The sequence below is a fragment of the Hyperolius riggenbachi genome, chromosome 1 (assembly GCF_040937935.1).
Source record: "Hyperolius riggenbachi isolate aHypRig1 chromosome 1, aHypRig1.pri, whole genome shotgun sequence".
Taxonomy (NCBI): Eukaryota; Metazoa; Chordata; class Amphibia; order Anura; family Hyperoliidae; genus Hyperolius; species Hyperolius riggenbachi.
Window position 1 is genome coordinate 517083920 of NC_090646.1, and position 24382 is coordinate 517108301.

At 39.8% G+C, this 24382-nt stretch overlaps 1 protein-coding gene across 6 annotated transcripts in view; it reads left to right on the forward strand.

Annotated features, from left to right (window-relative positions):
- CLIP1 (CAP-Gly domain containing linker protein 1) overlaps window positions 1–24382 on the forward strand; it is a 156249-nt gene that overhangs the window by 101772 nt on the left and 30095 nt on the right. For all 6 annotated transcript variants that reach the window (XM_068244706.1, XM_068244714.1, XM_068244742.1 and 3 more), the window contains 5 exons: window positions 1234–3963; window positions 7011–7148; window positions 11365–11471; window positions 15294–15414; window positions 20991–21043. In XM_068244706.1, the coding sequence (XP_068100807.1) occupies window positions 1234–3963; window positions 7011–7148; window positions 11365–11471; window positions 15294–15414; window positions 20991–21043 (3149 nt within the window). The remainder of the gene's footprint in view (window positions 1–1233; window positions 3964–7010; window positions 7149–11364; window positions 11472–15293; window positions 15415–20990; window positions 21044–24382) is intronic.

The following is a 24382-nucleotide window of genomic DNA, read 5'->3' on the forward strand; positions in this document are numbered from 1 at the left end:
TGGTCCATTTTTGGTCCACAGTAAATTAACATTAAATTAGCATGTCATTGACCATCTCTGAGACAGAGTTCTTCTGCACTGAATTGTGTTTTAACTGTTAATCTGGGGAATATACTGATGTTTTAATTCTCCATACTGTACAGTAACCTTTTGGTGGACCTGGGCATGGGTGACTAAACTAATAGGTTATTTTTGTTTCAAACTGACAAATACGCTTTCAGAGTACTTCACCATTATCCCTATGTTAAATTAGACCTCTTTTTAATGGCCTATATTTGTGGAGTGTTTCCCTGCTAAAGCTTTAGTGTAAAGATTACTTTAAAACAAGTATCCAACAATAGTTAGGTTAAAGGGACTATTCTGTACATTTTTCCCGAGAATTCATCCCAGTGATTTTTCTGAGGACATAAATGTGAACCCTTTATGAGTCAAGATTGCAAATTTTGGTGCAGAGATGCTCCAATGATTTGGGTGTCGCCATAGGCAGTAATGTGAATTACGGGTATAGTGGTGCTCAGTAACTAATTTGGGTGCCTGCGATTGAGCTCAAATTAGAAAAAGAATTTATTAAAATAAATTAAATGTGTCGCCCTCCATATTCCACTTACGTCCAGTTCTCTTTAAAGCGAATATCTGTGCTCATAAAAAAATGAATACAAAAATCTATTTACCCGGTGCTTCCTCCAGCCCCTTGCATCCGACATGTCACACTTCACTCTCAGCCACTGGAGGCCTAACGAGATCGTCCTCTACTGCGCCTGCGCGAGTGCCACTGTCAATCAAGTCCATATTGTCCGGAGTGTACTGCGCAGGCACAGTACACTCCGGACAATGTGGACTTGATTGACAGCAGCACTCGCACAGTAGAGGTCGACCTCTGCACCGGCAGGGACCATGGGCCGGTGGTTGAGAGTGGAGCTGCAGCGTAGGACATGTCAGCTGCAGGAGGCTAGAGGAAGCCCCGGGTAAGTATATTTTTTCTTTATGAGCTCGGACATTCCCATTAAGCCAAAGAAGCCATGTAGTTTGTGACGTAAAGCTGTAAATAGCCTCTAAGTGCAGATGTCCTGAAATTCTTTAAGAAATTGCATGCAGTAGTAAAAATTACTAGTTTTTAAGATTCAGCATCAAGTGTGTCAGTTTATACATATTGCTTAAGTCTCTACTTGCTTTATGTTTTCACTAGCTTGCTTGATTTCATTTTTTTCCTTCTTCCCAACTTTATTCTTTTAGTCTTTAACCTGTGTGTTAGACTCCAAAACAGAAGAGATGAGGGTTTTGAAAGTGGAAAAAGACTTACTTGCCCAAGAGGCAGATGCTCTAAAACTAGAAAAAAAATCTCTTTTGTCCAAGATTGTAGACTTTGAGTCTTGTGTAAATGGGCTTCAACAAGAACAACGTGAGCTACTGTCACTTAATGAAGAACTTAAAGCTGCAAAAGACACCATCATAAGTGAGAAGCAAGAGCTTGAAAGAAAATACAACGAATTAAGTAGCGTCTCTGAAACTTTAGGATCTGACAAAGAAAAATTGATAGCTGATTTGGATAATGCTAAACAGGAGCTCAATAAGTTTATTTTGGACTCTGAAAGATTACAATCTTCAATCACCACAATGGATACGAACATGAAGGAACTGCAGAAGACCAAAGATGTGCTATTTGAAGATTACATGGAACTTGAAAACAAATATAGGGAAATGCAGGAGAATCAGGACAAGCTCAATAAAGAGAAAATCGTATTTGCCAAGGAAAAAGATGAAGTTATTGAAAAGCTACAGGACACAAATGAAGGACTTATGAATAAGCAGAATGCTCTGGAGAAACAAATACAAGAGCTAGAAGCCGAGAAGACACTAACTGCAGAGAAGAGTTTGGATCTGGATACCAAGATAGCTGCTATTACTGCAGAAAAAGATGAAATGAACAAAACTATTACAGATTTCAAGTCTGAAAGAGAAAATCTTTTGGGCAAACAAAATAATCTTAATGCAGAAATAGAAAATATGCTTAAAGAAAAAGCACAATTTGCATGTCTACATAGTTCTATAGAACTGGAATTGAATGACGTTAAAGCACAACTGGAAAAAACAGTCCAAGAAAATCTGGAACTCGAGAGGAAAAAGGATGAACTGCTACAAGGCTGCACAGTGTTTGAAGGGGAAAAGCAGAGGCTGGAGGAGTATCAAAATGGCATAATTATTGAAAGGAATTCACTTATCAAGGAAAAGCAGGACCTCAATCAGAAGCTTGAATCGTATAAAGAAGAAATGGAGAAAAAGCACACAGAACTGACAAGTGAAATAGCTGCCCTTAAAACAGGAAAGGATCAGATTCTAGCGAAAAAGCTGGAACTTGAGACCAGTTTGTCAGCATTAACCACAGAACTTGACGAGTTATTAAAGACAAATACCTGCCTAACCAATGAAAAGGAAGAATTTGTCTTAAAGAAAGAAGAGCTGAACCGAAGAGTTTCTGATTTGCTCCAAGAAAAAGATAAGCTGCTTGTAAATGGTCAAGAATTAACAGCCGAAGTGGAAGCTGTTAAGAAAGAGCTTGAACAGAAGCGAAAAGATAACCAAGAACTGAAGATCACAAATGAAAGTCTTACAAAGCTGCTGGACGAAATTAAGACGAGTACTAGTACATCAGATTCTGAACGTGTTCAACTTCTACAAGAAAAGGAGACATTGCTTTCCTCTGAGAGGAAGTTGCTTGCTGAAGTAGATAGTCTGGTAAAGGAAAATAAGGAGTTGGTGGCTAAATGCTTTAAATGTACTGAGGATGCACAGCTTGCCCAAGATAAACTGAAGGATGAGATTAACAACCTAAACAACACAAAAGACGTTATGTCGCTTCAGATATCAAACTTGGAAAATAAACTTTTGACTTTGTCAGACGAGAGAAACACTTTCAAGGAACTTAATGTAGAACTTCAGCATAAACAGCAGTTGACTGTTGATGAACTTGCTTGCAATAAAGTCAAACTGGATTCTTCTGAGTCTTTAAACCTTCAATTGTCACAACAGAAAAGCAATCTGCTGGCAGAGATTGACTTGCTAAATGGCAATATAGCAGAATCAAAGAAGCATGTCGAAGAATTGACCAAAACTAATGAAGGTCTTTCATTGTTGCTGGAAAAGACCAAGAGTGAGAAAGCATCACTAGAATTGGAGCATAATAACAATTTAGCGGCAAAACAGTCATTGCTGGAGGAGTATACTAAATGCTGTCTAGACAAGGACATGTTGACTAAAGAGCAGGAAAGCTTGCATGAAAAATACGATGGACTTGATGTAGCTTTTAAAATGTTTGAGCAGAGGGTAGTTGAAGAGAGAGAGACATTAAAAAATGAAACCGATTGTCTAGAACTAAAATGTAGAGAACTTAAGAAATCTTTAGAGGTTGTGAAGGAAGAACAAGGTCTTCAGAATAAAGAACTACAATGTAAATATGACAGACTTGTTGAGCAGAAACAGAATTCAGAGAACCTCCTTCATACAGTTACCCAGGAAAGAGAATGCTTAGAACTCGAAAGCAAAAACCTTTTACACCGCTTAGAAAACCTTGATCAGGATTTTGTTTCCCTAACCAAATCAAAGGTGGACTTAGAGAATTTATATGATGGTGTTTGCAAGCAGTTGGACGATCTACGCTGTCAGCATGAAGTCACAGCAAAGGAGATGGAAAAGCTGCATCAAGACCGGTCCCTCATGGTATCTACACAAGAAGATCTGGAAAGCACACATTCACTTATTTTACAAGAAAAGGAAGCGGCCATGAAGGAGTGTGACATCTTGCAAGAACAAGTGGCTGTATTAACCAAAAACAACCAAGAAGTGTCAAATCTGTCTGAGCAGTTAAAAAACCAGTACCAGTCATTGCTGGGTGAAAAAGAGGAGCTGGTGGTGAAGATTGACGAGCTTCAAATTCAGAAGAACAGCCAAGAAGAAAAAATACAAGAGGTATCCTATATAATAAGTGAACTAAAACTACTAACACAGTGCACTAATTTTAGGGCTAACCAAATTTCACTTGCACCTGCATGCTTGTCACTTCACTGCTTCATGGTGACCTGTTGTTAGAGGGATGATATTTCTATAATTGATGTGCAATATTTTATACAGAAACGATGAATAAAATCACCTGCCAATCACACCCTCTTTATTACACAAATGTTGTGTTGGATCAAATAATCATGTTGAATCATTTTTTGTAACTTTACTTTCTGGTACATTACTTTAGTATGGACAAGTGATTTTATTTTTTTGATAATCCTAAGCATGTATTAAATTATTCTCCAGCATGAAACTTGATCTTACAAATCAACAATTATTTTTTTCTTTCTTTTTTACACTTGTTTTGTTTTTATTCTTGTTGACTTTAGTTGTTCTATGCAGATTTAGCAGTTTTCTTTCTACTTGAGGGACTACTGCTAGTGAACACCAATTTCGGTGGCACTGAACAAATGGATTCTGAGAAACAAATGCTCTATACATTTCACTTTCTGTACTTTCTGCTGAATGTTGATTTCAACACACAGCAGTAATTTATTTATTTCAAATGATTTTTTCCCAGCAGTACTGTGAGTTTATAAACGGAAGCTTTTGATCATGTTATAAAAAAAATTACTTTAGAGGAATTATCAGCCAAAAAAAAAAAAAGTGTTTCACTTACCTGGGGATTCTACCAGCCCCATGCAGCCATCCTGTGCCCTCCTAGTCACTCACTGCTGCTCCAGTCTTCCGCGGCCAGCAAGTTTTGTTTTTGCCGACCTTGGGGTCGGCGGGCCGCATTACGCACATTTTCACGCATTGCATTAACGCGTGAAAATGTATGTGTTACTGTTCCTGCACCAGCGGGAATGCGTAAAAATGTATGCAATGCGGCCCAATGACCCCGAGGTCGGCAAAAATGAATCTAGCTGGCGGCGGGGACTGGAGCAGCAGTGAGTGACTAGGAGGGCACAGGATGGCTGCATGGGGCTTGTAGAAGCCCCAGGTACAGTGGCTTGCAAAAGTATTCGGCCCCCTTGAATTTTTCCACATTTTGTCATATTACTGCCACAAACATGAATCCATTTTACTGGAATTCCACGTGAAAGACCAATACAAAGTGGTGTACACGTGACAAGTGGAACGAAAATCATACATGATTCCAAACATTTAAAAAAAAAAAAAACCCTGCAAAGTGGGGTGTGCGTAATTATTCAGCCCCATTTGGTCTGAGTGCAGTCAGTTGCCCATAGACATTGCCTGATGAGTGCTAATGACTAAATAGAGTGCACCTGTGTGTAATATAATGTCAGTACAAATACAGCTGCTCTGTGACGGCCTCAGAGGTTGTCTAAAAGAACATTGGGAGCAACAACACCATGAAGTCCAAAGTACCCACCAGACAGGTCAGGGAAAAAGTTATTGAGAAATTTAAAGCAGGCTTAGGCTACAAAAAGATTTCCAAAGCCTTCAATATCCCACGGAGCACTGTTCAAGCGATCATTCAGAAATGGAAGGAGTATGGCACAACTGTAGACCTACCAAGACAAGGCCGTCCACCTAAACTCACAGGGCGAACAAGGAGAGCGCTAATCAGAAATGCAGTCAAGAGGCCCATGGTGACTCTGGACAAGCTGCAGAGATCTACAGCTCAGGTGGAGGAATCTGTCCATAGGACAACTATTAGTCGTGCACTGCACAAAGTGGGTCTTTATGGAAGAGTGGCAAGAAGAAAGCCATTGTTAACAGAAAAGCATAAGAAGTCTTGTTTGCAGTTTGCCACAAGCCATGTGGGGGACACAGCAAACATGTGGAAGAAGGTGCTCTGGTCAGATGAGACCAAAATGGAACTTTTTGACCAAAATGCAAAACGCTGTGTGTGGCGGAAAACTAACACTGCACATCACACTGAACACATTATCCCCACTGTCAAATGTGGTGGCAGCATCATGCTCTGGGGGTGCTTCTCTTCAGCAGGGACAGGGAAGCTGGTCAGAGTTGATGGAAAGATGGATGGAGCCAAATACAGGGCAATCTTGGAAGAACACCTCTTGGAGTCTGCAAAAGACTTGAGACTGGGGCGGAGGTTCACCTTCCAGCAGGACAACGACCCTAAACATAAAGCCAGGGCAACAATGGAATGGTTTAAAACAAAACATATCCATGTGTTAGAATAGCCCAGTCAAAGTCCAGATCTAAATCCAATCGAGAATCTGTGGCAAGATCTGAAAACTGCTGTTCACAAACGCTGTCCATCTAATCTGACTGAGCTGGAGCTGTTTTGCAAAGAAGAATGGGCAAGGATTTCAGTCACTAGATGTGCACAGCTGGTAGAGACATACCCTAAAAGACTGGCAGCTGTAATTGCAGCAAAAGGTGGTTCTAAAAAGTATTGACTCCGGGGGCTGAATAATTACGCACACCCCACCCGCAGTTCTTTAAAAAAAAAAGTTTGGAATCATGTATGATTTTCGTTCCACTTCTCACGTGTACACCACTTTGTATTGGTCTTTCACGTGGAATTCCAATAAAATTGATTCATGTTTGTGGCAGTAATATGACTAAATGTGGAAAACTTCAAGGGGGCCGAATACTTTTGCAAACCACTGTAAGTGAAACTCAATTTTTTTTTTTTTTTTGCCTGATAATTCCTTTAAGCTCCCTATTTTAATGCTCCAAACCTAGGCTGGAGACACAGATTTTTCTGCCACAATATGGTGAAAGGGCATATACACCCGTTCATAGGGCAGATAAAAGAACTTGCACACAAAGCATTTGTCATTCTGAGTTAACCATTTTAGTTTTTAAAAAGAAATACTCAGGGAATGGTGGTTTCTTGTAAATGAACAACTTAATTTTCACACTTGAAGTAAAAAAATAAATAAATAATACAATTACTATGAACTGCTCTCCCTGCTTGGAATTATCTTGGTTCACACATGAGCACTGTTGGTTCAGTAATGCTGTAGTATTCAAAACATTCAGAATGTCCTTCTGACTTGTGGTAATTGCTGTAGGTATCACAGATTGCTGAAGAGGTTTCCCAGAAAATTGAACAGGTGACTGCGGAGAAAAATGCATTACTCAAAGAGAGAACAGATACTGTTACTGCTATGGAAGAGCTAAAGAAACTTCACAGTGACCTGCAAAAAGAAGTGAGTAACGTGCTTTAAGATATTGAGACTATTGACAACAGGACATTGTGGAAGATGTGTGTGCTGTTAGAAGCTGGAAAAAGAATAGCGATACTACTACCTTTTAGACCAGGGGTGTCAAACTCAATTACACAGTGGGCCGTGATTGAAAACTTGGAAAAAGGCATGCGCCAACCTCAATGTCTTGTGGCCTATTCCCTCCCTTATAGAGTTCCCTGGTGTCTTAACGGCCCCCCCCCCCCTCCTTTCCCTACACAGTTCTCTTCTGTCTAGTGGCTCTTCTCTCCTATACAGTTCCCTGGTGTCTAGTGGTACTCCCTCTCCTATACATTTCTCTGGTGTCTGGTCCCCTCTCCCTCCCCTATATAGTTCCGTAGTGTCTAGTGTGCCCCTCTCCTTCCCCTATTTAGTTCCCTGGTGTCTAATGGGGCCCTTTCCCTCACCTATATCTATACATTTCCCTGGTGTCTAGTGGGCCTCTCTCCCTGGTGGTCTAGTGTTCCTCCGCCCTGGGCTTCTCAAACCCTAGTATATGTAGAATAGCACTACAGCGTACAGTGGTAGTCGTGCTTCTCTCCCCTCAGGAATCCAACAATGTCTATCCATCCTCTGCAACGGGCAATCACTCTCTAACCATCTTGTTCTCATGTCGTGGGTAATCACACAATGTGCAAAGGAGAACCAGGAAGTAGAGTGAACACCCATTGTAGAGGATTGAGGGGGCAACGTTAGAGCCCTGAGGTGGTGAGAAGCATGACTGTTGCATGCCTCATACAGATGCGCTCGTGCATGAATGGCAGCATGCCCATGAAGAATAGGGTCTTGGGCAGCAGCAGTGGGCTTGAGGAGGATCTGGGAAACCTCTGGATTGTCCATCCAGAGGCTTTACAATTCTTTTGTAAGTTTCAAAATCTTATAACCCCCCCCCCCCCACCCTCCCCAGTTTGTTTTAAAGGGAACCTAAGCTGTGAAGGATATGGATTTTAAAATCATGCCAGTTGCCTGACTCTCATGCTGATCCTGTGTCTTTAATACTGCTGATCCTGTGTCTCTAATACTTTTAGCCACAGCCCCACAACAAGCATGCAGATCAGGTGCTCTGAATTCAGACTGGATTAGCTGCATGCATGTTTAAGGTGTGTGATTTAGCCACTACTGCAGCCAAAGAGATAAGCAGGATGCCAGGCAACTGGTATTGTTTAAAAGGAAACATCAATTTTCCTCTGTTTAGGTTCTCTTCCGCTTCTAATATAAACATGCTTGGCGCTCTCCAAGATCTTAGCAAACCATCACCTTACACCCCTCAAATGCATGACTTACCAGATCCTCTGACTATGACAAATGCCCTGGAAGTGCTCAGTAACTCTCAAATGACCCGCAGCTCTTTCAAAAGAACACTTCGTACAATTAAATAACAGTCATCATCACCACATCTCTGTATATGGACAGTGATAACAGTGCAGAAATAGAAATGGCTAAACCTACTGCCAGCAATGATACATTTCAAACACAGTTTTTTTTTACCTGGCCTCATCTGTATAAAACCTCTGAATGCTTGGTATATGTTATCAAGGCAACAAATAAGAGCTGGATGCTAAAGAAACAGGTTTGATAGGTATTCCATACCATTGCTGCATTTTCCATGGGGTCTGTAACTTGCATATCCAAAGGGCAGTAGTGTACACTTGACCTCAGGTACCGAGCCTGACAAGTGGCACCTACCTAACAACTCTTAACACTGCAGCGACATAAGGTTGTGGAAGACAAGTATGTTACTCATCGCTCCAGATTAATTGTGTCTCATTAGTGTAGTTACAAGCAGCATCACTAGAGCCACTCACAGATGCTGACATGAAAGCTGCAGTGTATCTAGCACTGGCACATCCATAAATGGAGGTCTTTAATGCTTCAAGTTCAATCAAGTTCAAGTTCAATCCACAGTGGTACATGATGATGATTAATAGTTTTTATGTGTGTGGACTTTTGGACTCTATCCTCTCTCGGCAGCGATCGAACTATTGATTTCCTTGGCGCTGATCTTTTCGTTTTGGTACATGATGATGGCTCTCTCTCCTCTGACTCATTTTTCACTAGTGAATAGCCAGCTTCCTCAGAATGCGGCCACATCGCATGCTTGCTGCTGTATTCTATACAGCCAATAAAAGGCACACCGCAAGGCTGGTTCTGATTATTTCAGTACTATTGTGCACTGCTCACTAGAGACGATCGATGTTATATTAATAAATCATGTAGAGGAAAAGAGGTTCCTGGAACTCAACAGGTATTAAAGTAATGAATACCACTAAGTGGGAGCACGGGACTGAGAGGGTTAGAAACTAGAAAAATATATGAAATCAGACCCTGCTTCACATTCAATAGAAAACTTTATTCAAAAAAAGTGAACAACACTGTATTGACACTAAGTGCCACTTTAAAACCATAAAAACACTCACTGCAGATGTTATTCGCCCAGCCGGCTGCGTGAATAACATCTGCAGTGAGTGTTTTTATTTTTTTTAAAGTGGCACTTAGTGTCAATACAGTGTTGTTCACTTTTTTTGAATAAAGTTTTCTATTGAATGTGAAGCAGGGTCTGATTCCATATATTTTTCTATGTTAATAAATCATGCTTGCAAACTTACTGTAAATTTTATGCAGCCTGGAAGTGAGACAAATATTTAGGAGGAACATTAGCCAAATTCTAAGCTCCATATAATTTGCCCTACATTTGCAGGAAGGTGGAATTGTTAGCATATTGTTAATCATCTGTAAGAACTTGTTAACATTAGGGGCAATTTTGTTTTGTTTTAGCGCTGGCGATTTAAATAAATCTCCTTAAAAGCGCTAGTGCAATGTTAGCTTATGTGATGCAATGTTAGCTTTCTATCCATTCCAGTGTTCTCCCCAGAATTTTTTTCCAGCCGGGTGGCATGAAATAGTAGCCGGGTGGCATGAAAAAGTAGCCGGGTGGGGCGAGTTGAAAATGCAGGGCAACTGTGCTTACAGCATAGGAATAGGTGAGGAGGTGAGCCGATGACAGCCGGGTGGTTACAAAATCTAGCCGGGTGGAGCACCCGGCTAAAAGAGCCTGGGGAGAACACTGCATTCGCAAATGCGGCTCCTGCACCGTTTTCTGAAAAAGCTGCACAAAAGTGCTTAGAAAAGCTCTTTTGTAAGCGAAAATCGCTCAGAAAAGCTCTTTCAAAATTGCTCTTTAAATCGCTAAGCGATTGCGCTGACGATTTTATAATGTGAACAAGACCTAAGACTAGTTTCACACAACACTGGGAAATGGTCATTAATCAATTCCAGGAAATGGTACACGTTGGCAGATCCACTTTGAGCATAGAATATGTTCACACATGTTCTGATGTGTCTGTTGTGTTGACGGAATGCAAAGGATCATTCCTAGATAGCCACGTTACCTATGACATGTCATGTACAACAGGGTGGTGAGAGCTGATGGGGTCATTCACAACACCATGACTGCTGTAATGTGAACCCAGCCTAATACTCACCGTTATGCACCACTGTCTTTCACAGTGGTGTGCATCTTCCTCTGTGCCAGGAAGGCAGAGCCATAATCCAGTTCTAACAGTCCTCCCTTCTGTATAGGAGCTATGATGTGCTGAACTAGGCTCCAGCGCAGAAATCCTATTACAGAGAGAGGAGGGGCTATAATAGAGTATTATCCCTACATTTTCCAGCTTCTTTTACATTTGGCCTTAGAAGTTGTTCAGCAAAGACATTTTAGCATATAAATAAGTAAAAAAGCAACACATTCATTTTTTTTTTTTTTTTTTTTGCTTTACTAAGGTACTAATAATTTTCCACAGTTCAGTCACCAACATTCTTCACCTAAAGAAAATACTGTAGTATATTAGAATTATTAATTATGAAAATGCTTGCTTTTTTTAATTAAAAATTTCAAACGCTTTATTTTATTCCCGTTGAGGCTTTACCAGCCTTAGTAATAATTACATCCTTACTAGAGTGTGTACCTAACTGGGCAATAACATTATTCTGCTCTAGGATTAGCAGTTACGTAATAATCCTCAGCATTAACTCCGAGATTAAACTGAGCTGATACTGTATTCAAGCTGTACAGGTCAGCTTGCAAATACACCAGCAAAATATTTCCCTGCATTTCATAGCTACTACTTTACCTTCTACTTAAATATTTGGGGGTGCAATGATGGTGTTTTAACTATTCTAGCTGGACAGCCTTAGAAAGCAGCATGAATCGGCTGCAGAACAAATAAGCAAGACAAATGGCCTTTTGAAAGGAGAATGTATGAAAACTGAAGCTCTCAAGAAAGAGTTGTAAGTATATTTCACTTTACTGCTACTTTTTTTTTTTCCTCCACAAGAGGGACCACATTTTGCATTACAGTACTTAGATTATGGTTTATTGTACACTGGAAGGTATTGCTGTAATGCTTTTAAATGGCAATAATTGCCCATGCCTTAAAACAATGTCTTTCAAAATGTTTGTGTAGTTTTTTCATGTTTTAGGCAAAAAACTGTTTGTTTTTTTGTACTGATTATTAATCCCTTACAAGTGTGTATCGAGGCATTCAATTGGTGTTGCTTGATCAAACTGTTTACATTTGTTACAGGCAACAATCTTAAAGAGCTGTACAAACACAAAGCTAAAACATGTAAAAATTGAATGACTGCATGACCCTTTAAGAAGAACTCGATGAAATGTCATTGGGTTAGGGCTGGCTTTTAATAGGAATGATATTTATCATTTATAACTTTAAAAAAAAGTTTTTTTTTCCAGAAGTTATCAGTCGTAGTCCATTTTTCTCATTGCAAGCATAACATAGTGTTAAGAGCAGAATTACTATTATCTCCAGTTTTTCAAAGCATATTATTTTTTTTAAAAAAGTCTGATCTTAAGCATCACTTATATCATCTAATATGCATTGGCAGCTTTGCAGTCACATTTTGAGTAGAGGTAGGTTCAGGGCCGGATTTGTACTCTTTACCGCCCAAGGCCACTGTCACCATCCACTCCTCTTCAGTATAGATAGTGAGTTGACCCCTCCCCCCTTCCCTCCAGTATAGGTAGCCTGATACCCCCCCCCCCAGTATAGGTAGCCAGATGACTCCCTTAATCCCTCCTCTCCCCCCCCCTTTCAGTATAGGTAGCCAGCTCGCCTTCACACCACAGCAGCCATCAGTGTCACTCATTTATCCGCTTATCTCCAGTGCAGAAGCTTCCTCTTCCTTTCCATCTCCAATGCTGCCCAAGTCCATATCTGCCAGCCACAATTGCTTGATCACCCTGCATTGCAGCATTTGCAAGCTTGCAAATGCTACACCAGTTTATCCTGCTGGTTTGGTGCCCTTGCTCCTGTGGTGCCCTAGGCCATGGCCTAGGCGGCCTTGGTCTAAATCCGGCCCTGGGTAGGTTGAGTACAGATTAACGAACAAGGTAGGGACTGTAGGTTCATTGTTAACCTGAATTTGTTTGTAAGTCTAAACCTTATGCCATCTCTGTCCCTTCTCTATGCCTTCAGCGGTCCCCCTTTGTGTCACCTCTGTTTCACCGTGCCTTCAGTATCCCCCTGCGGTCTCATTTTGCCCTCAGTGTACTGCAGCAAAATTTAATTTTACTGGTTTAAAAACATTTTTTTTTAAATTGATTTACTCAAAAACTGCAAGGTATTTAAAAAAAATGTAATTTGTTCTCCCAAAATAAAACTTCACATTTTCAGCAGGGCTGTGGAGTCGGAGCAATTTTGGGTGCCTGGAGTCGGGAAAAAATGCACCGAATCCTAATAAATTTAAACTGTAATTTAAATAGAAAATGTGATAAAATGTTCTATTTCTCAGATAATAGTCCTCAACCATTTATATATACAGTAATAGCCGTGCTTAGTCCACAAAAATGAAATAAACCAATCAAAAAAATCAGGGCTGACTCCTCAGTTTCTGAAACTCCGACTCTGGGTACCCAAAATTGTTAAGTCTCCGACTCCTCGACTCCGACTCCTTAGTCTAATACTTAACAGGGCTGTGGATTTTGTACAAAAATCATGCTACTCGGACTCCCGACTCCGACTGTTTCTGAAATCACGACTCCAACTCCGACTCCGGGTGCCCAAAATTGCCCCGACTCCTTGACTCCGACTCCAACTCCGACTCCACAGCCCTGCAAAAAAGTTACTTGTGCTGCTTCGATAAAGCAGTCCCGGTATTTTTAAAGTCAGATATACATAGCTGATTGTGACTGTACAGTAAATGTGATGTGTACGCAGGAATCTCTTTTATATATACTAAATAACATCTATGCTATAAGAATAAAGTCTGATGTGTAGCCGTGTCACTAATAGATGGTCAATGAGATGGAAATAATTCTGTGTTGATGCTGATTTATGCAAATGTATGCACTCTCTTTGCTCATGAAATCAAATAATTTGATATGTTGTTAAAATTTGGTTTGGTGACTACGAATTAAAGGGTACCTGAGACGGATGAAAAGAAAAAAGTTTTATACACAGCTGGGGCTTCCTCCAGCCCCCTTCAGGCCAATCAGTCCCTCGCTGTCCTCCTCCACCACCTCGATCTTCTGCTATGAGTCCCGGTAAATCAGCCAGTCAGCGCAGTCCGGCCACGTACCGCTCCTACAGCCAGGAGCATTCTGCACCTGCGCAATAGTGCTGTGCAGGTGTAATATGCTCCCGGCAGCAGAGTGTGTGCATGCGCACTACGCCAGTACCTCAAGTACCTGGACTCCTAGCAAAAGATCCAGGTGGCGGAGGAGGACAGCGAGGGACTGATTAGCCTGAAGGGGGCTGGAGGAAGCCCCAGGTATGTATAAAACGTTAATTTCATCTGTCTCAGGTTTACTTTGTTGCACAGTAGTACTATACTCTACATATGCACTCCCCACAGAGCTGCAGGGAATCCACTGAGAATGATGTGCACATTGCACACAGAGGTGTTGTTTGTCACCCATAAACCTGGTTCAGATTGTGCATGAAGAATGTGTAATAGAGGAAGAATCCCCTCATTCCCCTGCAGAGTACCTGCACATCACTCTTACATGCAACCACAGTTACATTGCCTAGGGCCTGATAGATGTTCTTTGTTCCGGTCTGTACCTTTTTTTAAGTACTCTTACCAAGGACTACTTTTAGTCTATGACTAAAGGAAATAAATATGACAGTCTACATATCCTTCTCACTTCAGTTGTCTTTTAAAATTCCTAAGCTTTGGCAGTTAAGAGACGAATTTCATGTTACATACTTTCAATCAACAAGATTGTAATCTGCAAATTAGAGGAGTCGGAGTCGAGGATTCTGAGTCGGAGGAATCCTAAACTGAAGAGTCGGTGGATTTTTGTGCCGACTCCACAGCCCTGATCTTCAGGCCATTCATATTGGTGGATTGTTCATTCTTCATCGTGGACTACCTATGTGTGAATTCATACAGGTTAATTAAGTTTTTCAGTGTATCTAGCATGGAAGGCATGTAATTCTGTTGTAGTAATATTTTCCCTTCAAAAAGGGCTTAGTGGCTGTGGAGTACAATTACCTCCAAATAAAGGTCCTTACTTTTTTGCAATATAAGGTATTGTAATCTTGATTTGTATGGATATATTTATGAAGTTAGTAGTTAATAGATCTGTGCAATATCAATATTCTGGAATTTATGTTAACAGTGATGCACACTGGGTTCAAAACCATGCCATAAACACCAAAGCAGTAATACTTACATCTCTTCCTTTGCTGCTCTCTGGATTCATATTTTTGTTTAAAATTTAAAGTGTACTAAAGAGGATAAGTACTGCACTAGACTGCCATAGATTTTCTGAATACATCTTCTCTCAAAATGCCCAATTTACATGAAAGTTCCTGCTTGACTTGAAAACATATTGTAGCTATATAGTAGGCTGGGGAGTGTTCAGTCTCCTCATTCCATAACTGCTTCTTTTTTTTTTTTTTTTTTTTTTTTTTTTTTTGTGTTCCTATGATTTAATATGTGCTGTGTCTGTTTTATATATGCTGTGCTCTAGATAATAGGAGTCACATGACGGGGATGTATTTTTCTTGAGCTGTGAGCACGACTCCATCCCGCAATTTCCCTGCCTGTCATGTTTCCATAGTAACGCTGCTCTCATTGTCCTTGCAGTGAAGAGCTGAGGCAGGCGGCTGAGAACAAGTCCCAGCAGTTAGCAGCTCTGCAGGAGGAGAACCTCAAACTTGCAGAGGAGCTTGGAAGGAGCAAAGAGGAGGTCTCAACTAACCAAAAGGTCAGTCAAATCTACCTTCCTGTCTATTTCTGCACAGTTGTATTTATGATGTTATGATTACCATGATGATTCACTATCATCATCATTTTGATATATAAAGGTTGATAAACGTTATTAGTTAGACTTAAAGTAAACTTTGAGATAATTTTGGAGGCTGCCATTGCTGTCTTCCATTTTAAAAATGCTAGCTCCTTGGTTGTAGTTTATGGTCTTTTGGTTTTAATTTGATTCAAAGCACTCATCGGAAACAAGGAAGGCGATTAGGTCTTCTGATGGTGGTTTGACTTTTCTGGTGTACGTGATTGTAATTGCTACACTGTCATATTTGGTGCACTTTAGTGACGGTGAGGCAACCAGACAAACTGCCTTTTAGGCAGCAGTACTTCAGTAACTTGTTGTAAGAGGCCACACATGCTGGTACCCAGAACCTGCTGCAGTGTTTAGCATTATTTGGGCTGTTTACGCTGAGTTAGCAGAAGTATGTACAGTATGTGCATTCCTAGTATTAGCAAGTTTGCTTTCTCTGCTTTGGAGTGATTTGTGTATGAAAATGTATGAGGATTTTTGCTTATAACTCTTGTATGGTAAATTTCTGGCTGTTTTGATATACACTTTCAGGAATGTATTTTTCTGTTAAATGTAATAGTGCTGTCAGATTTCAGATTATAGCAATTGGTCGCCATGGGAACAGTCCACTTTGTTCTGTTGATTGCTCCAAAACGCACCAGTATCACAAAGTTGTGTTTACAATAAATGGTTAAAAGCGTATGCAAATTCCATGGATTCTGTAGTTCATTTTTTCAGTGAGTAAACAAAGCCTTGAAGCTGCCCAAAATGTTTGAAATCTCTGTTGGGTTTGACTGTGACTTGTATTTGGAATAAATCTTGGTCGCTGTAACAAGTCTTCCATTTGTGGGAAAATTAGGGTTAGGTCTGTCAGAAATGAAGAAAGTGGAACAGAACTGTAATTGTTGATAGCCATATTTTTGTCTAATTACAGTCTAGAATTGAATTTGCTCTGTGCAGTTCATGTTCCATATAGAGGAATTAATATGAAGAGTAATCACTGCAGCAGCTAAAGCTTATGTTGAATGTTAGCAGTGTAATCCTCTACAGTAATGGATTTTTGTATGGCAGTACAGCATGTGATATTCTCCTCACAAGAAACAGTCTGCCTGTGTGTGGGTGTCTGCATTTGCTGCTTGAAACACAATTGCTATTTTTGGATCATGACAAGCTATGTAAAGGTGACAACAACTGCACAGATCTGTGTGATTTACGCATTGAGCACATTCTGCATATTATCTGATGAAAGGATATTTAAATCAACTAACAATCGCTTTTTAGTAAATTTTGTTTGTGTGTGATGTGGATCAGTGTTCTATTCCTAATTCCAACTATAATTCAGAATATATTAAAGATTTTTAGTTAACGGTAAGTTCTAGCTCTATTTTTTCCCCCTATATTTTAGTATTTGTTTTTATTGTTATTCGTATTATTGCATCTATAAAGAAGACAAATAACTGTTTTATGCTGCCGTGTACCTTATGATTTGTTTTAGACAATGTGTTTTGTTTTTTTTTGCCATTATTTTGCTATCCTGTCATAGATATAAACCTATGAGTAAAATGGAAAAGTGCAGCTCACATGCAAAGATATATGTATAAAATAATAATGACCTCAGAATTAGTCACGTGACTGTCTAGCCAAATTTGACATAAAAAAACACTGAGGCAGGGCTCACACTCGTTTACACTGGCTCAAAATCCCATGCATTTTCCCACATGCAAACTCGCATTACAAATGAGACTATAAAGTGAAAATTAGACATTAGCTGGTTCCACTTGTAATAAAAAGTTATAACGTCTTTTAGGTCTTTTTCTTTGAACTCTTCATCCGAGCCCCATATGCACAGACTTCTAGCGCTTATTCACTTCCATGGCACTTTCCATCTCCGATACAGAGAGTGTAATTGCCCAAATCTGCAAGGGGGTGGGGATTAGTACCAGAAAGTGGTGCATCCGAGGCTCAGTTGGTGAGTTCAAAGAAAAATACCCATAAGACATTATAACTTTTTATTACAATTGGAACCAGTTAATGTCTAATTTTCACTTTATAGTCTATTTAACACCAATGTAAGTCAGTGGGATGGTTCACACAATATCTCATGCTGTAAGAAAAAAACGTACAGCAGTGCAGTATCATTTCACACACAATGTGCATTTTCTCATTGACAATTATTAGCTACTGTGGAAAAACTTGCACGTCTAAACGCAGATGACACATAGGCGTCAATTCATAAAGCATTACCGCATTCGGTATTGCTGAGAACAGCTGATTTTACTGAGCACTTAGGAAAATGTCAATTCATCAAGGCTGTTACCGCATGGAAAGCTGAAATTACCAAGCAGTGAGGTAAATTACTGACTTCAGTGGTAAATCAACAAATGTCGGTAAATGTCAATTCATCAAGGTTACAGCATGCAGTAAAACACTGTTCCATTACTGGCAGTTCTCCTCTGTCGGAATCAGTGCGGGACTCACAGAACTCACAGAAGCAGAGACGACCTATGACTGACAGGAGCAAAAGCCAATAGAAACAGCCAGTGTCCTGCAAGTCTGGATGATCTCATTTTGATAGGACCCGTAGGCTTTTCAGGCAGGTCTAGCCTTTCTACCCCCCCCCCCCCCCCCCAGGCAGCGAGCAGAGAGAGATCGTAACAAAACAGGTTTCCCCTGCCTTACTCGGCAGTTTAACCTCTTAGGTTCCTGTTTGAAGATGCAGAGGAACTAGTGGGGAAATAACCTAAGCAGGGCAGGTTTAAAGTCCCATTGTAGTTCTTCTAAGCTGTAGCTATTAAATTAAATGTTAAGCAAGACTTATGGAGACTAAGATCGGTTTAGAGCAAGAAGAGGCAGTAAAACAAGCATGTACATCTAAATGGATGTCGGGATGCCTCTGTGCTATTGTAATGCTGTCTGTGCACGGAGAATAGCATGTAACACAGACAACCCACACTCTTCTGCTGTTACCGACAATGGGCTTCGTTAAATTACCAAACTTCTACTGCATCTTTGAAAATATTGATGAATTCGCACACAAAAGTCTGAAATACGAAATGCGGTATGTTCCCGACTTTTTTTTTTTTTATTAATCGAACAGCCTTTGATGAATTAACACCATAGTGTCCGAAAAATTGTGTGTAGGAAAACGCATGCATTTTTTATCACTGACCAGTGTGAGCCATCCCTAACTCAAGTCCTAGTTTATAGAAAGTTGTTGGAGGGCCAACTGTGGGGCACAAATATAAAGTGCCTTGCCTAGGGCAACAAAATGACCAGAAATGGCCCTGCATTGATTACCCTACCCTGAACACCTAATCTGACAAACTATAAAACAAAAGTCCAACATACAAACGTGTAGCTTCATATGCAGGCTTTATGCTCTGATGTGTTCACTCCAAATTACTTTTATATAGAGCATACATATTTGGGAATGCATTACTTTTTCGTTGAATTTATTTAAATATATATATTTGCTTTTGGCAATACATCTGGGTTATATTTTATTGTTTTAGAATATTTTCATCAGGGATTTAGATTTGCATGTAAAACAAACTGTCAGTTTCTGTAACATTTTTTTCTTATCTATACCACTTGCTGTTTAAAGGTTAACCGCACCGCTGGAACTGTCAACTGACAGCAGTGATTGCCTACCAATTTACCAGTAGCACTGAAAGGCTTCTGTATAATTCATTGCCATTTTATTTTCCTGTCTAACATTACTATATTGATATGATTTAATTTTATTGATTTCACCTGCTGCCAGTACCTATTAATGCACCATTAAAAATGTAATAAAAACAGCACTTGTTATTATTTGGTTACCTATAGAACAATTTGCATTGCTCGATGGCAAAGTGGGAATAGTGATCATCAGTGGCTTTCCTCGCCATCCTGGCTGTGCACTTGTTTTTCTGACACCTCCTATGACATTACAGGCATGGAAAAAAGAAATCAGGAAGTAAACTGGCCGTGTTCTGTGATGATGCTCGTATAGATGGTCCGTGAGATCCAAATAATGCTGTCATGCATACAGTATTACTGCAAATTGTATGCAGCTTGGAATTGGACAAATCCAATTCCCCAGGTGGAGCATTTGGCCAGTTCCAAGCTATGTACACTTTACATTACATTTGCATGTAAGTTGAATATTCATCTCATTGACCATCTCTCATTACCAATTCTGCCAGCTTTAGATTAGTTTATGCGCGTTATATATGACTTAAAGTGCATACACACCTTTATCTGATGTCTCCTCAGACGACAACGCTGGGCCAGGCTGAACAGTCGGCTGTATAGCTGACAACAAGTTCTATTGCTATTTGGGGGAGGGATGATTTGAGAGTCACGAGGCAGGTGGGGCTAGTGGCAGCTCACATGACTTGGCCACCAGGTGGCTCGCTAGCCGAGCGGCGGTTGCCTGCCGGGGGTTGCTGTACACAAACTGGATTATCGCCTGACAGCTGCCTCAGTGGACTTAAGTCATGCGTAAGTATGCAGGTTTAGACACAGAAACCAGCTACTCTGTAGTCATTTAAAGGACACCTGAGGTCAGTGGAATGTGGCCTCTGCCATATTTATTTCCATTTAAACAATATACCATGTCTGGCAGTTCTGAAACAAAACCTGTGGCAAATCCATTCAAAGTTGAGTCTGAGCACCTGATCTGCTTGCTTCATGTTCAGGTTCTGTGGCTCAAAGTATTGGAGGCAGATAATCAGCAGCACAGCCAGGCAACTGGTATTATTTAAAAGGAAATAATAATGGCATCCTCCATATTCCTCTCAGTTCATGTGTCCTTTTACTGCAAGTGCCAATCTTTTTTGTACTTAAGACCGTTGAGGTGGTTTTAGTGAGGTAATGGTTAATAGTAGACATTTAGGGGGGTAACAGGTTCTACTTAGACTCAAGGGTAAGGTTAGGGCTATTAGAGGTGGTAAATTGAGACGGTAAATGACATGTCAGTAATTCTGGCTTGCATGCAAATTTAATGTAAGTTGTATGCAGCTTGTAACTGGGCAGGTCCAAATTGTCAGGGAGTGTGTTTCATTGGTTGATAAGCAAGCTGCATAAAATTAGCATGGAATTCAGTATTACTAGCATGTTACTGACCACCTCTAGTGTTAAAGAATTGAATATAATAAATGGGGGGGCAGAAGAGATACCACAGTAAGTGAGGATAGTGTTGAAATAGAACTCCAAAATATAAAAAAACGAAGTAAATGAAGACATGGATTCACCTTGGTGTTTGGTTATGTCTTTTGTCTGTTTTTAATTCTTATTATTTTCCTGAATGATTTCCTGGCACCCTTTGGCACACTTTCCTGTGTTGGTATAGGAGGAAGTTATTGAATCTCCTCATTGCCACAGATGCCACAAGCCATGCCAGCAGAACTACAAACTGGCCGCAATTACTGCTCTCTAAATGCTATTGTGTGCAGTTTGCATGTGTAACTTTGGTTTTGTACTGTTCTATAAACTCATTGATTTGTTTTTTGTTGTTGTTTTTTTAGCTCGAAGAGGAGAGATCAGTTTTAAATAATCAACTGCTAGAAATGAAAAAAAGGTAATTTTTGTTCGATTTTAAATCTCTCAGCTTTGCGCAGTTTGCATGTGTGCGTTATTCTATTCCTGAAGCCTTAGCAACTACAGCTTATCGAGTGTGTGCAATTAGAATATTTGTGAAATGGTTGGTTGGAGAACCCTCAGGACCATAACGCTTTGTGGCCTGGACATTGCTGGAGAACAGAAGTGATCTGCAAAGCTGGTTTTATTTAATATTGTCTGCTGTTGGGTGAAAATAAATGTATAACTCTTACCTGGGACATACTGGACCATAGCTAGGGTTGCTGAAAGGTTAGCAAGATTTTATCCAAATAAACCCAAGCCAGGTTTACACTGGCAGCACAATGCTATAGTGGAAAGCTCTTGCAGTGTTATGGTGCAGTTCAAGTCTAGGACAGGACCCCATCTTCATAATTTAGCGCTATATAAATATACAATAATAATACCCAAGCTCTGTGATGATCTCCGGCTAGAGAATGATGATAAATCCTGGTTCTGAGAATCTGCTTTAGATTTTCAGTTGCACCATGTTAGTTGGAGTGCCTGTTTCTATGCATGAAACATCCCATGCTCACCCCCCTGATTAAGTCAAGGGCGCTCTGAAATGTGATTGCATTATATACAATTGCACTCCAGAGCAGTTACATATACATTTGAAATATAGGGATAGTTTTGGTCATCAGTTTAGTAACAAATTACAGACACTCTGCTGCATTTTGTCCTCTGGAATAGGGAGGAAGGAGAGTAGTGAGCAGTAATGTTTACATGCTAAAATACCCACCTTCTGATATGCTTTTGATGCAAACCTGTATGGCTGTTATGTACATTTGTGTATATCTTCTGTGGGCTGCAAATCTATTTGCCAATACTGTGGGTTAGGCTACTTTCACACTGACGTTGTGTCGTGATGCAGTGGACAATATAATCACTTAGCAAACGCAATGTGCTTATATTGTAACTGTGCGTTCACATCTGCTTGTTAGCAATGCAATGGGGCAGAATGCGTCATGTACTGTATGGTTCCCTGTATTGCTCCCGTAAAACAAAAAATGACTCTTCCCCTCTGTTGCAATTCTGTTTTTCTAGAATGTGCAATGCCAGAGTGTGCAAGTAGCCTAAATGATACAGAAAAAGTTTACAATTCAGGTATTCCGACTCGCTGAATGTATTTTGACCTGCCGCTGAGTTTATTGTAATTTATTACTGTGTAACTGTAGTTAGTTATGATTATGTAATGAAAACCTCTAATGATTTCATTTATATAGTAAGAATGTCTCTTGGCATTTGCTAGCTTTACTGGAATAATGCTTTACATCTGCACTTATGTGACTGATAAAGTTTCTGCAAGTATCTCATTTCATATCAACTAAGAAGGTTAATAAACATTGTGCATGTTATAATTTAGATCATTGTATACCCAATTAGTCAGAAATCATGTTTTGATTCAGAGGCGATCACTGAGATCCCAATAATTTCAACTTGCATTTACAATTTATGTATAAATCAAAATAACTTCCTGTAGATTTTGATTGGTACAGTTTGAAGCTGCATGCAGTTTACAGTAAATTTGAATGCAAGTTGAAATTATTTGGGTCTCATACTGAGGTTAATAGGAACAGGAGCCATTGCTGACCCCCTTTTGCAGAATGCAACTTGCTGGGCTTCCTTTTACCTTTTTTATTTTCCCATCAAACCCCCCTTATGAATCCCTGACACCGAACAGGTTTGCAGGCCATGTGTTGACTACTGGTGTCTGCATGCTTGTTCCTGGTGTGTGGCTTAAACTATATATTCCTTCACTGTAAAATACCTTTTCAGCCACCATTTAGCAAAACAAAAAGACTTTATCAATCAATTATTTAGGGCTGGTGCACACTGCAAGATCCTTCTAAGCGCTAGTGATTTTAAATGCTCTTTGTAATGCAATGCTATGGGGGATTTTTACAAAATAACATTGATCCAGTGAGAACACACACATAGGGTAACATTAGCAGAAGCTTTTAAAATCCACAAAGCGCTGAGAAAAGCTCTTCTGGTGTGCACCAGCCCTTAGTCCATTTTCTCCTGAAATCTGGTTGAATATCTAGAAGTAAAAGGTGGTATTGCAGGTAAACAATGTGAAGGAAATATTGATAGCTTACCTGATGAAACGCAAATGAATGTGTTGGGAGGCTTTAGTCATGACGATCTTGGCATGTAGGAAAACGCTGTACTGTTAAGTAGGTTTTATGCTTTTATCTTTTTTTATATTTGGGCCAAGCTATGTTAATGTTCTAGTTAAGTCATAAATGGTGACTAGGGCTGAATAATGATGTGCAAATAATTTCTTCTTGTATTCAGATTTTCAGTTTGAAACTGGACCAATTAGAATAATGTCCTGTCACTTTTTATTGGTCTAAGTTCAAGCTTCATGTATGAAATTTTGAATGCAAAGAGAAATGATTTGCATCTCATTGATTATCACTACTGTGGTGACACTGATTTAGTGCGATCTATGGCCCTACACAGAATGTTTGTTGTTATACAGATATGACATCAGTCTCCGTGATTTTTAAATAAAATGAGTTTTTCATCACAGTTGATCTTTAATTTGCACAATGATAGCATAGCTTTTCATTAGGTACATTCTGCTTCTTTTGTGCAATATGATTTACTGTTAACATAGATTAGACCCTATGTAGATATAAGGCCTGTTCCCATTGCATGTATTTTGATTCAGGTTTCAGAGTGGATGTGTGTTTCTGACTGTAAGGACATTTTCATTATTCTTTAAATCGCAGTATTGTATCCCCACTCTGCGATCTGATCTTGGCTAAAAGGACAAGCGCACTGCATACACGCTTTTGGTGCGATTGCGCTTCTGTCCCGCTCGCTTCATTTACTTTGACCTGCTATGCAATTTTGGGTGCGCCTAGCAGGTCAAAGTAAAATGTTTGTATTTCCCTTGTGATTTGCAGTGAGAAGAAGCCATTAAACTATTCAACTTTTCTGCTATTTGAAAATATAAGAAATTAAACAGTCCAACTGTTGATATATTAAGAGCTCTAATGTGAACGTAGAAACTACTTTTAAATCTTAACTCCAGGCAGATTTTAACTGCACAACTAAAACATTAAAACATACATTAAAGTTATCTGAGAGGGAAACATAATATAAAAGAGAAAATTACTAACAGGATGCAGAAATGCAGACATCAAACCAACAAACGTTGATTCCGGGGATGCCTTTCATGACTGACTGTGCATGGTTTATTGCAAGCTTTCGAAGCGTTAAAGGGCAACTCTAGCGAGAGGTATGTGGAGGCTGCCATATTTTCTCCTTTTAACCTCCTTAGCGGTAA